Source organism: Trypanosoma equiperdum, assembly GCF_001457755.1.
Source record: "Trypanosoma equiperdum strain OVI genome assembly, contig: ctg_126, whole genome shotgun sequence".
NCBI classification, from domain to species: domain Eukaryota; phylum Euglenozoa; class Kinetoplastea; order Trypanosomatida; family Trypanosomatidae; genus Trypanosoma; species Trypanosoma equiperdum.
This window is the reverse complement of record NW_027123249.1, coordinates 211-13,574: the sequence shown is the minus strand read 5'-3', so window position 1 is coordinate 13,574 and position 13,364 is coordinate 211. Positions and strand designations below refer to the sequence as shown.

Here is a 13,364-nt window from a genome sequence, read left to right as displayed (position 1 = left end):
GCTTACCCTCCCCTTTTCTCCATTGTAACCGTTCTCATTTTTTTTTCTTCACGCCCAACCCGTCCTCTTATCTATACTGTGCAGTTAAATTAATTATATTACTTATTAGTAACCACCATTTACTCGTCTACGTGACTTCAGGGTAAATTTACACCGGCTCTGCGGTACGGTTCTTTCTCCTTTTGCAGGGTTCCGCAACACACGGAGGAGCATACACATAAAACAATGACTTTACCCCCCCCCCCCTTCCTTCCTTCCTTCCTTTTTACTTCTCATGATTCATTTGAGAAGTTTAGTAACACAAATCAAAAAAAAACACGGTGGGGGAATTCTTAATGCCGCGCTTGCCCTCGATTCGTTTTCAGGGAAGGGAATTACCATATATCGATGAGGGAAGTAAAGTTAGATACCGTCGCATGCTATCATTTCCTCTCCCTCTCTCTTGTTTGATTCCTTAACAAAAATATACCGGCAATAGTGTTATCAACGAACGTTTGTGTGTGTGTGTGTATGTTTATTTTTTAAACGTTGCTTCCGTTTTGAATTCAGTACCCTCGTGACGCTTACATCCCTCCCCTGTCCCTTACCCTCCCTCCTTTCAGAAACCTCAACCTGACCGTAGTAAAGAAAAAAAAAGAGGAAAGAGGGGGAGGGGGGGGGAGAGGGACAGGGGAAGAAAGAGAGGGGCCAAACAAAATAAAATGGGTGGAGAAATGGCATAACTAAAAATGAAAAATAAAACCAAAAAAAACGGAGAAGGTGCAAGAATGGAAACGGGATAAAATAAATTTGTGTAGGCACAATTGACAGAACGGAGAATGTGGTAAACGGTATTGTGAAAATGACCACTCGATTTCGGCGCCCACGCTGTTGATTTGTGGGACCATCCCACTAGCAGTAAGAAATGTTCTGACTTCGGTTGCTTCCTTCACGTCCCTTTTCCTTCATATCCTCGCGGTATCATGTTGAAACGGGAAAATTGGAAGCATAAGTGAAATACATCCACACCGCTCCCCGCTTTCACTTTCCACTTCAGGCACATTCAGTATCTCGTCAAGAGGAGCGTTAACTAAAATAAGTTTTCTAAGGAAGTTACGTCAACTCACATTCACTACACTCAAACGCATACGTATTTTTAGTCAGCGGCCTACCATTGTACATCACCGAACGTGCCGTCACCGGGTTGGAACACCTCCTCGAGCTCTTCGTCAGTCATGATTTTGGTTAGTCGAAGCTTTACGGGCCGTGAGACGTGCGATACCTTTAGGAATATCACTTCACCTCGGTTCACTTCCACATCCACCACACCGTCCACATCCGCTGTTAAATGACGGATAGCCTCCAATGAAGATAGTGTTTGGCGCTCAACGAAACCGCGTGAGGAAAGCATGGATGACACATGCCGGGAGTACATACGGAAGGCATCAGTGTTACCGCGATCGAAACACACGTCATAGATAAAGTGCAGAGCCTTGGAAAGTAGTGTCATACCTGGCGCCTCGCACATCTCATTGTTTTGAGTGTGTTCAAGACCGACACCATTGCGGCCGGCAATTTCGTTCGCCAGCTGCAGGGCCTGAACCGGTGTGACATCGACGTCGTTGATGCGGACGCAGCGTGCCGCACGGAATGCAATAGAGCAAAACTCGGGTGTGGCGGGACATTTAGACACAGGGAGAACCATCCGTGGTGTAGGCGTTGCGACTTCGCCGCCCAATCCACATGTAATGCCACAGATACTACTGTGTGTCTCCATCGCTGCTGATTGAACCTTTACCTCATGTTTTTCAAGAAAATTGATTTTTTCAGCCTCTGTAGGGAAATCACTTAGCATACGTTGGTCTCGCCACGGGCTATAAACACCCATCTTCGGCTGAAGCATGCGGGCATAACGTTCAAAATTCATTCCCTTCCTCCCTTGTGATGAGCACTGTGCAACAACAGTAACACCGCGCTCCTGCATCGCAGTGAGGAGGTGCACGCCAATGACGTGTTCAGCCAGCGCCGGCAAGTGCCACCTGTTATCTTCTTCTGCGATGAGAGCCATCACCATATCGAAGGCGAGTTCTGCCATTTCGTTACGGAGATCTACAACTTCCACGGGAACCTTAAGTGACCGGAACTCCTCAGCAAAGGCCTCGCTGCTCGTGACCGATCCACCGAGAGACGCGTGGAAGCATGTGAGATCGATTTTCTCTTCGCGCATACGTATGGCGAGGACCTTGCTATCCATCGTAGGATTAATACAGAGACCAACCTTGTGGTGGCGCAGCATAGTGCAGTTGTTGCTCTCTATTTTGTGATATACGCGAGGTACGTAGTAGCGGAATGGTTCGATCTCGATATCACCAATGATGTCAAGGGTTTCGCAGAACATCTTCACAACGTTGGGCTCGGTAAGGAGTGCTACGTTGTAGTCAACAGCAAGGCGGCGGACCCAGTAGTCTGGTGGTGCATTTTCGCGCGTGCAGCTTCGCAGAATGAAATCTTTCCTTTTATTTCGTAGCTGAATAACGAGGTCAAATCGCCTCGCCGCGAGCTCCACCTCGTATGTGGGATTGTCACCATCCTCATGCCTTTGAGTTAAGACAGTGTGCGGAATGCCGTGCTTGGTGAGCACAGCACCGGTGTGTGTTGATGCAAAAAGTGGTAACGTCTTTGAAATCTTCTCCAGGTGGGGGAGGAGCTCCTCAGTGACTGCGTCCACATCAGAGCTGATAAAAACACCTTTTGTCGGGTACCGGAAATTCTGGCAAAGCATTGCTTTACGAAACACCTCGCGTTTGTCACAGCCAAATACGCCAATTTCACCCGTGGATGCCATCTCCACACCGAGGATAGGGTCAGCGCCAGCGAGTCGGTTGAATGAGAACATAGGAGCCTTACAACCAATGTGAGTCATCTTAGCACGACGGATTGGCACAAGCTCGGAGTCGGGACGCGATAGAAGCGCGGAAACCATGACGGCCGGGAACGATATGCCAAGCGTCTTGGAAACAAACGGCACGGAACGTGAGCTGCGGATGTTCGCCTCAATCACGCGCAGCTGCTCGTCCTTAGTGAGCAAGAACTGAACGTTCATGGGTCCGACAACATCCAACTCTCCGGCAATTTGTGTGGCTGCTTCGTATATGCGTTTCATGACCTCCTTTTTGGTGTGCTGTGGAGGAAGGAACATCGTGGCATCTCCTGAGTGTACACCAGCATTTTCCAAATGCTCGCAAATCGCGTAACAGAGCACACGGCCGTGATGGGCAACGATATCAACGTCGTATTCCATTGCACCTTCGTAGTACTTGCTCACCACAACAGGATGAGTACCAGAAACCAACGAAGCCTTAGTGAGGTAGCGGTCAATATCTTCCGGAGACGATATGACAGCCATAGCAGAGCCGCTCAACACATAGCTTGGTCGCACAAGTGTCGGGAAACCGACGCGCTGGCAGAACGCGTGAACATCTTGAACACTTGTTGACAAAATCCATTCGGGCTGCGGTACACCCAGTTGATCGCACATCTTCGAGAATTTGTTGCGATCTTCTGCCTTATCAACGTTTACAGGATCTGTCCCAAGGATCGGCAGCCCATGCTCTTTCAATCGAAGGGCCATATTTTGGACAATTTGTCCACCCAGCGATATGATAACACCGCTAATCTTTTCTTTGAGCAGGATGTCAAGCACTGTCTCCTCTGACACCTCTTCAAAGTACAGGCGGTCACATTCATCATAATCTGTGGACACTGTTTCGGGGTTATAATTAATCAAAATCACTTTGTTACCGAGTCGACGGAGCTCACGAGCGACTAAGACACCACCGTAGTCAAACTCCACGCTGCTGCCAATCCGGTACACACCACAACCAAGCACGGCGTACATACGATCGTTGAATTCGACATCATCGTGTTGTGCGTTGTAGGTGGTGTATAAATAGCAACACTGCGCGGCGGGGTATTCGCCAGCGACTGTATCGATTTGCTTCACCTTGGGGGTAATGTTCAACTTGTAGCGCCGTTTCCGTACATCGTCAGTTGTGCACTGGAGGTACTCAGCAATCTGAACGTCGCTGAAACCGTGCGCTTTCATAGCAAGGAGGTGGTCATATGTGATTGTGTCCAGTTTACCCCTGTATAGCGTGGTCAGTTCCCTCTGCATCTCGATCAGGAGTTGTAACTTGTTGAGGAAAAATTTGTCGATGCGAGTTAACCGATGTATTTCATCCACTGTGATGCCTTCCTTCAAGGCACGGCAAATCGCAAAGATGCGATCTGGCGTAGGAACGCGCAGCGCCCGCATGTAGTCCCACTTGTCACCCATTTCAGCAAGTCTTTTGGGAGTGTCAAAGCCGTTATTCGATGGATCCACCATTCGCAGTGCCTTCTGCACGGCCTCCTCAAATGTACGACCGATGGCCATTACTTCACCAACACTCTTCATCATGGACCCGATCTCTTGACTCACCATATTGAACTTTGCCACATCCCAACGGGGAGCCTTGACGGTGACGTAATCAAGACTGGGTTCAAAGCAAGCCATCGTTGTTTTTGTAACACCATTCTTAATTTCAAACAGACCCTTACCAAGGGCTATTTTGGTTGCCACGTGTGCGAGTGGATAACCCGTGGCTTTAGACGCAAGTGCGGAGGAACGTGAGAGGCGGGCGTTCACCTCAATAACAACGTAACGACGCGAGTGGGGTTCCAAACCATATTGAATGTTGCACTCGCCCACCACGCCAAGGTGACGGATGATTTTGATCGCTGCGGTACGCAACATGTGATATTCCTCGTTTGTCAAAGTTTGAGACGGGGCCACAACAATGGACTCCCCTGTGTGGACGCCCATGGGGTCAAAATTCTCCATGTTGCACACCGTAATGCAATTATCATGGATATCACGGACAATTTCGTACTCGATCTCCTTCCAACCAGCAACGCTTTCCTCAAGTAAGACTTGAGGTGCCACAGTAAGGGCAACCTCAACTTTATTACTCAGTTCCTCTTCACTATTTACAATGCCGCTACCTTGACCACCGAGGCAAAAAGCCGCTCGCACCATCATTGGAAATCCGATGTCTGCCGCTGCTTTTAATGCCTCCGCCACACTGGTCACTGCTACGGACTTTGCCACAGGCTCATTTATCTGCAAAAGCGCGTTGCGGAAGAGCTCCCTATCCTCGGTCACAGTGATTGTAGATATAGCTGTTCCAAGAACCTGCACATTGTACTTTTTGAGGACACCAAGTTTGTCCAACTGTAACCCACAGTTGAGTGCTGTTTGCCCGCCCCATCCGAGCATAATACCATCTGGACGCTCCTTCTCAATCACTCGTTCCACAGCTTCAGGAGTGACGGGTACAAAATACACTTGGTCAGCCATTTCATCATCTGTCTGCACAGTGGCAATGTTGGGATTAACCAATATAGACTTCACACCTTCCTCTCTCAGAGCCTTTAAGCACTGGGAGCCGCTGTAGTCGAATTCGCCAGCTTGGGCAATAACAATGCCGCCAGCACCCAATACCAAAACCTTGCGGGGTTTAAACTGTGCTGCCAACTTCGTTTTTGAACGCTTCACCTGGTCAATAAACTCTCCGAAAAGGTACTCGGTGTCCTGTGGACCACAGCAACCCTCAGGGTGAAACTGAACTGATGAAAAGGGCTTCGTGCGGTGCCGTAACCCTTCATTACATTGATCATTGGGGTTAAAGAAGTACTCTTCCCAATCACCCTGCGGCAACGATTTGAAATCTACGGCAAACCCGTGATTTTGCGTTGTAATTACTACACGTCCATCTTGATTGGATGTCGATGGCTGGTTCTGACCTCGGTGACCAAACTTCATCTTGTACGTCGTTCCTCCTGCTGCGAGGGCCAACATGTGATTACCCATGCAAACACCGAATATCGGTTTTTCTTGAGTGAGAGCCCATCGTACATTTTCAATCGTTTTGGTACACAGTTGAGGATTACCTGGCCCGTTAGAAATGAATAAACCATCATATGTTTCCTTCGTTATATCCCAATCATGTGGCACAACAGTAAGTGTGACATCATACCGCAGTAAGCACCTCAACGAATTTAATTTTACACCCATATCAATAACGAGGATCCTCAATGTACCATGCCCATAGGACTGAGGGGCTATTGTGCTCACTTCTTCTACCAAGTTGCGTGTATTAGGATCCACAAAAGGCACATCAGCGCCGTTGATAACAACCTTTCCCAGAGCTGTACCCATTTCCCGAAGTCTCAGTACAACACTGCGAGTGTCCACCATCATGATTCCTGGTACCTTATTTCGCTTTAGCCATGCACCAAGTGTCTCATACATCTGCCAATGCGAAGGTTCTTCACAACATTCGCAAACGACGAGCGCACTCACACGAATCTCCCCATTCATGCTCTCGAAGTATTTTGTTACTCCAAAAGGATCCGTCTCCAGTGGAGGGATTCCATAATTTCCGACCATGGGTGCGGTAAGCACTAATATCTGACCGTGATACGAAGGGTCCGTAAGACTTTCAGGATAACCAACCATTCCTGTGGTAAAAACAACCTCTCCCGCAACGCTTTCTTCATAACCAAATGAAACTCCGCTAAAACATTCGCCCCCGTGCAAAATGAGCTCAGCTTTTGTTCCTATTTTCATCTCTGTTATGTGGTGTCGGAGGAGTGTTCCGCCGCACTAATGGGTTTCTTCTGTCGCTGATAATATTATTAGTGATTATATTGTGTCAGTAATGCTGAACTTACTACAGTGAGTGTAACTGTACAACACCCAAAAAAAAAACGCCTTGAACTCACGGGAAATGCCGACACCCTCAGGGTTGCGATGAGGGTTTAGTCACGCGTGCGGTGGACCAAAACAACAACAACTTTTTGTGTCACTCGTTCGATTCCTTGCGTGTTTCCTCTCGGCCTGGTGCCTCCCACTTGTGCTTTTTTTTTTTTTGGATTCCACTCAAGGAGGGAAAAAAAAGGTTTACAAAATGTGTGATTGCTTAGGGGAAAATAGTATCGGAACTGGGGTGTAGACGAACGCGCTCTTCGAACTTGACTTTATTTATTCACCCTATTCACTTACTTCTTTGTAATGTGCTTCCTGTTGTCTACTTGCCGATATACGGAAATCAAGAAAACAAAAGAAAAAATCTCTACTTTTCTCTTTTGTTTTTTTTTTCTTGTTCTGTATTCGACTTCGTTTTCCTTACGCAATAATGACGGTGAAAACCTTCTCCAGTCCCGTGTCTTCGACTTTCCCCTTTTATTTACTTTTTACTTTTTTTTCCTTTCTTTCTTTACTTCTTAGCGTAGGTGTGTATAGGTATGATATGTTTCTTACTCGGAAAGAAGTCGTGTAAACAAACTTAGAGAGAACACGCAAACACACAGATACCAACAACAACAAAAAAAAAACAAAAATGAAAACTTATGTACTTACAGAAGTAAATATATATTACCTACACTTATTATTCCTTCGCAACCCAACGTGCCTCCTTTTTTTTTTAACTTCTCACTTTTATTCCCTTTTTCTTCTTTTAAAAAAAAAAGAATTTACTTTTGTTTTCCCTTCGCGGCACTTCCCTTTCGTTTATTCCCCTGTAGTAAGCGATTGCTTGAGCCTTAGTAACAAAAAGGAATAAAAGGAAGAGTAAGGGAGTAATAATAAATAAGGTGGAGATAAAAAAAAAAATAGAAATGATGAGTGCATGACACGAGATCAAAGGAAGAAATAAGTACAAGTGGGGACACAAACACAAATAGCGAACAATAATAATAATAACAATAACAATAACAAAAGACATTATCTGTACGACCGAAAGGGATAATGAGAAGAAAAAATTACGGAAAGAACAAAAAGAAAATCCCGCGGAGAAAAAGGAAGGAAGGAAGGAAGGGGGAAAGAGATACGAGAGACGAGATTTCAGTAGTCAGTTATTTTTTCTACTGACATGTGCTTATACCAAACCAATGGAATACAGAATCCATACCAAATTACACGCAATATATCAAAAATACTATTTGTATACATATACTATATGCATCTGCTTGTTTTGTTTTGTTTTTTTTAATTCTTCGTTTATTTGTGCGTATAGAGGGCTAATTAGGTTTAACTCCGTATGGATTTTTTTAAATTTCCATTTTATACGATCCCATCATTTCTAACTTACATCCATTATTCTTTTTAAAATGTGTAAAAACAAAACATTTTCTTCCACCTTTTGCTTCAAATGACTATCGCCACCACCACCTTTTTTTTCCCCCGCTTCCTTCGCTTTTACACATCTCGAAGGAGCGGAAGTAACACCCAAAAAGTTTAAAAAAAAAACAAAATCGAAAACAAACAAAACATAATAAATCCCTTTAAATTTTTCCCCCTTTCAGAATACTGCTGCTTAAAGTAAGATCGCTCTTTCTTCTTTCTTTACTCCCTCATATGTGTACCTTTTCCACAGTCGCTTGCCAGACACACTCGATGACTTTTCTAACTCTGCAAAAATAAAAATAAAAATAAAAATAAAATATATAGCCTCAAATGCTATGTTCGGTTGCGTCCACACAGCCATTACATGTGAAAAACAACAAGCACACGTGTGACACGCCCACATAATTATATATAATTATATGACTTCTAATTATATATAATTATGCATAAGATCAAATACATGTGGATGTGTGCAGACCAATATTTACTCATATACGCATATCTGCATGAGACACACATGTGCACGCACGTTAATAACAAGTTAGAAGCATGCGACTAATACGGGGTGGAAGGGGGAGGGGAGGGAGAAATAAATTTGGAGAGTGATACTAGAGAGGAAAAGGGCAGGACAATTGAGCCTGAGAACAAAAACATCAACAAAGAGAAAAAAAAAGAAAAAAAGAAAAGTAAGCGTGTGCATAAATATTGTGCACATTTACATTGCTGTTTCCTTCTTGCTGCCTCTCGAAACAATCTCGCCAATTTCCATCCTGCTTTGGCGATGAGAACTCTCAGGGTTCACGACTCTGCATGAGGATATGCAACAGACACCACAATACCGGCGCCGGTTAAAACTACTACGCAAAGCGACACAAAAAGAAATACAATCAAGTGTGATCGCAGTGCACCCATAACAACCATTTCACACGTTTGGTCAAACTTATCAATATATTTCTGGTCATCTTCAGTGCATATTGGACAAGCACATATTTCATCAGCCCCCGAGCAGTACGACGTGGTATTCGTAACGACACTTAAGTTATTAATGATATTTTCCTTTTCGGTCCCCTCCAGCGGTTTTAAATCTATCAAACCAATAGTGGAATGAGTTGCACATAGTTTATTCCATCCAGAACATTTCCATTGCAACTCCAACTTGCACATGTCGTCACTGCGCTCAGCAACCACCAAATTCCACCCGTATTGCATGTTAATGTGCTCCGTGCTCATTAAAACATATAAAACTGAACCGAAAACTAATGGAATAAACACCAGTACCAAACACGTAGTGTTCAAGATCCTCAAACATCTCTTACGCGTATGAAGGGCAACAAATCCCAGAAAAGATAATAACAAAAGGGCACCAAAACTCGACATGTAAATGACGTGAGCGTGTTGACAAGAAGAACATATTTCCCTGATGGCAGAGTCGATTTCATCGAGTTCTATGAAACCAACGACAAGTCCACTAACTGCAAATGCCATTAAAAACACGTTTATTCCCATAATAAAGTTTCGTATCCGGTGAAACCACCTTCCTTCCTCGCTGTTAAGTGGCTGATAGTTCGAATGAGGTGATTCTACTTTCATCTTTTGTGTTTATTTATGTGCCTTTCTATTTCAACCTTTTCGATGCGAGTAATATTTTCCTTCCTCTTTGGATTGGAATATCGATCAGTATTTATAAATAAATATAATATATATATATATATATAATATTTGCTTCTGTGCTTTCTTATGTGTGAAACGAAGCCTAAGAGAATAATGGAAGCCTCACCGACAACCAAAACCTCGTGCGATAGGATTATTTTTTAAATTTAATGACTTCCCGCGTTTCCAACACGTTGTGAAGGAAGTGAAAAAGAGGCGGGAGCAAACAGCCGCGGAGCAACGAAAAAACAACAACAGAAACTAACGCGCTAAACTCAATGGTGCAATAACGTAAAGACATTATTTTTTTTTTAAAAAAAAGAAGAATAGAGAAACGGAGAGAAGGTGTGACGAGAGGTTTAGGAAATAACGAAAAAAAAAAGATCATGAGTAAAATTTGTGACGCCTCATTTGGAAAAATGCGAGCATTAGCGAAAAAGTGTGTAATTCAAAGAGAGGGCGTAATAAAAATAAACAGGTAGGAATTCATCCGAACCCTTGCGAAAGCTGTGAGCAACCGAAGAGAAGTCAGCAAAGGAAATGTGCATCAGTGACACTACTTTACCTTCGTCGGATATAACAAAAAAAAACTTCAAGCACAGAAACGAAGGCTGGTGAAACAAAAAAAAAAGAAAGAAAAAAAGAAAACAAAGAAGCAAACAAACGCACACACAAATACTTCTCACCAAGATGCTGATATTTCTTTTTCTTTTCTTTTTTTCCTTTAAGCTTCCGGTTCATTTCACCTCTTCACACCACATGCTTCTTTCATGCCGAATCTGAGCACCGCTGCAAAAACAAAAAAACAAAAAAGGCACCCAACAATAACAACTCCGAGAAGTGAAATAAATAAATGGTAATAATAGTAATAATAGTAAAAAAAAATGAAATGTAAAGGGAACTACATCGAGAAGAATTTCATATAACCTTAGTTTCTGAGTAGAAGAAGAAGAGAACAACAATAAAAAAGAAAATTCAACGGCAAGATTATACCGTAAAAGTGGACACAGCTTTCCTAATCTCCTCCTAACCCCTCAACTTACAACGCAGCCGCAACGACGTAAAATCGAAACAAAGAAAGAGTGAAAAAAAAACATAAAAGAAAGGGATAATGAAAGACATAAAGAACTACGTGCTTACACTTGCGCTGCTCCTCTAAAAAGAAATGACAATAAAAATCAGTGAGTAACACGAAATATAAACTGCCCCACTGATTGATGAATACAACACGAAATAAACACGTACATGCGGGAGAAAAATACAGACGAACACTATGGGGGAACGTTGAACAAGAGAAACCGCTAGCGACAAGAAAAGGAAGAAGAAAGAGCGCCTCAAAAAACACGTTTGAAGGCGAATATTCAAAAAAGAAGAAGAAAAAAGAGGAATTAGAAGAACGTAAAGGGAAGAGAAGGGAGAAGAGAGGCACAAACTTGAGAAATCGAGTAAAAGCGAAGCATCACATTAAATGAATGTGTTACCCACATCTCGCTTCGCTAAATCGTACACGACAGTAGCTTTACACATAAAGTCAGGTGTTACCACCCATCCGCCTCCCCTTCCTCTTCTTCACTTCTTGGGTCGTTTAACAGCACTAAACTGAAGGAAGCAGGAAAGAAAAAAAAACAGAAAATGGAATCAAGGAAAACGAAAATAAACCTTTCCTAAAGAAAAAAAAAATGTTTTCCCCTATTCTTTTTTTTCGTTTTTCTGCTACACCTTCCCTCTAGTTTTGCTTTCATCTATTCCGTTTCCTACTTTAATGACTGATTAAGTCACATATATATAGAAATAAATATTCGCTCATTTATGCGCTCATGTATTCCCTCTTCTTAATTCCACCCCAAAAGTAATCTTACCTCTCCTTCCCCATTAATAAGATCTCCCGAAACCTGTTGTGCTAAAGCTAAAAGTTGACTGTCAAGCATAACACACGAAACGCTCGCGTCATTTTTAATATGAAGCACAGATTGGGATGGGGAGGTTTTTGTGGTACCTTTCGCCTGGCAAGCCGTTGTCACATTTTCTTCACTAATCCCACGCAACTGATAGTGATAAAACAATACTTCGTAGTAGAACCAGTACCGAAATTCGAAATAACGCCCGAGGACACCCTCGACATCATCCACGCAGGACGCATTTGCCCATTGATGAAGCATCTGTTTAACATACTGCAAGTCCTTCACCTCCAGCCAGTCATATGGTGGAGCCTTTAAGCCACTCATTCCAAAGGGCATCGGCGGCGGTAATTCCTTGTATTCGCTCTGAAGCCAGAAACCCTGGTAATCATTTGGAGACGATGGTTGCGGTGGCATATATTTAAGATGCGGAAGTACGGATGAAAATGAAGGGGAAAGCGTCTTATTTGCCGCAGCTCCTTCACTACTCCAGAGTTCCGCGTTAACACGGGACGTGCGCATGCGCAAGATGCGGTCACAATTGCCACCTTGTGGTTTTCGCTTTTTCCGCCGCGAACCGCGGAAGAAACGACGCAAGCAAGCTGTTTCATTATCGCTGTGAACAAAAACGAAGAAGTCAAACATGTTGCATAATTCGGGATAACCGAAAATTAAAAACCCTTCACACACAATAAACACCTTTTCCAACGCCACATCTGTCCCATCTGCAGCGTTACCAGCGACGCATGCGTCATTCATGCAGAGGGAAGAGAGGACTATATTATTAGCTTCGCTAACACACTTTTTCGACGCCTCCCCATAGGACTTAACCGTGTAACTGACCGCGCTTTCGCGCATGGGAGGATGGGACACAGCTGAGCTTGCTTCAAACCGAAGGAACTGTGCGGCATCCTTTACGGTATGCAGTGGTGCGGCTGCCACGCCATATTGCTCAATTAATGCACGAATTGTAGCAACGCATTGAGTATATTCCGCAGCTCGTAGGCAACGGGGATCTTCCCATACACCCAATCGCTCACATTCATCCTCATCAAAGAACGAATCCATAGCAACGGGAAATAATGGAGAACCCAACATGGCAGCTAATCGTGACGATACAAGCGATTTTCCCGATGCGCTGCACCCCGAAACACCGATGAGCACAACTTGTGCCCGAGATACACTCATGACAAAAAAAAAAAGTGTATGTCCTGTCAAAAGGCCACTTCACTCACTAAAACAAAATAAAAAAGAAAAAGAAAAAAGAAAAAGAAAGAAAGAAAAAATAAACTTTAAAAAAGGGGAATAGTAACAACAGCATTGAAAGGTGTGAACAAAGAGAAAAGCTTGCAAATATAAATAATAAATAAATAACATACACAAATAACCCCATTTTTTTTTTACACTCCCAAAATAGAATTATATTATAAATCCTCTTATAACAAAAAAAAAAGATACAAAATAAGAAATATTTCGACAAGAATAGTTTTTTTTTAAAAAAAAGAAAACTCACCATTTATAATAACACCACTACATAAAACTGCAAATAAAATGATAGTCCCTCCAAGAGTAAAAAAAATGCTCTCAGATTCATCAAAATATAAGGTAAG

General features: G+C 43.3%; 3 protein-coding genes across 3 annotated transcripts; all 3 read right to left on the bottom strand.

Annotated features, from left to right (window-relative positions):
• Positions 1 to 1,147: 1,147 nt before the first annotated feature.
• Positions 1,148 to 6,649, bottom strand: TEOVI_000018700 (glutamine hydrolyzing (not ammonia-dependent) carbomoyl phosphate synthase, putative; the record flags this gene model as incomplete). The annotated part of the gene is made up of 1 exon (XM_067220962.1): positions 1,148 to 6,649. The coding sequence occupies one exon, from the start codon at positions 6,647 to 6,649 to the stop codon at positions 1,148 to 1,150; it is 5,502 nt and encodes a 1,833-aa protein (XP_067077063.1).
• A 2,355-nt stretch (positions 6,650 to 9,004) lies between these two features.
• TEOVI_000018600 (Tetraspanin family, putative) lies at positions 9,005 to 9,796 on the bottom strand (the record flags this gene model as incomplete). The annotated part of the gene is made up of 1 exon (XM_067220961.1): positions 9,005 to 9,796. The coding sequence occupies one exon, from the start codon at positions 9,794 to 9,796 to the stop codon at positions 9,005 to 9,007; it is 792 nt and encodes a 263-aa protein (XP_067077062.1).
• Positions 9,797 to 11,688: 1,892 nt separating this feature from the next.
• Positions 11,689 to 12,942, bottom strand: TEOVI_000018500 (uncharacterized protein; the record flags this gene model as incomplete). The annotated part of the gene is made up of 1 exon (XM_067220960.1): positions 11,689 to 12,942. The coding sequence occupies one exon, from the start codon at positions 12,940 to 12,942 to the stop codon at positions 11,689 to 11,691; it is 1,254 nt and encodes a 417-aa protein (XP_067077061.1).
• Between the last annotated feature and the right edge of the window lie 422 nt (positions 12,943 to 13,364).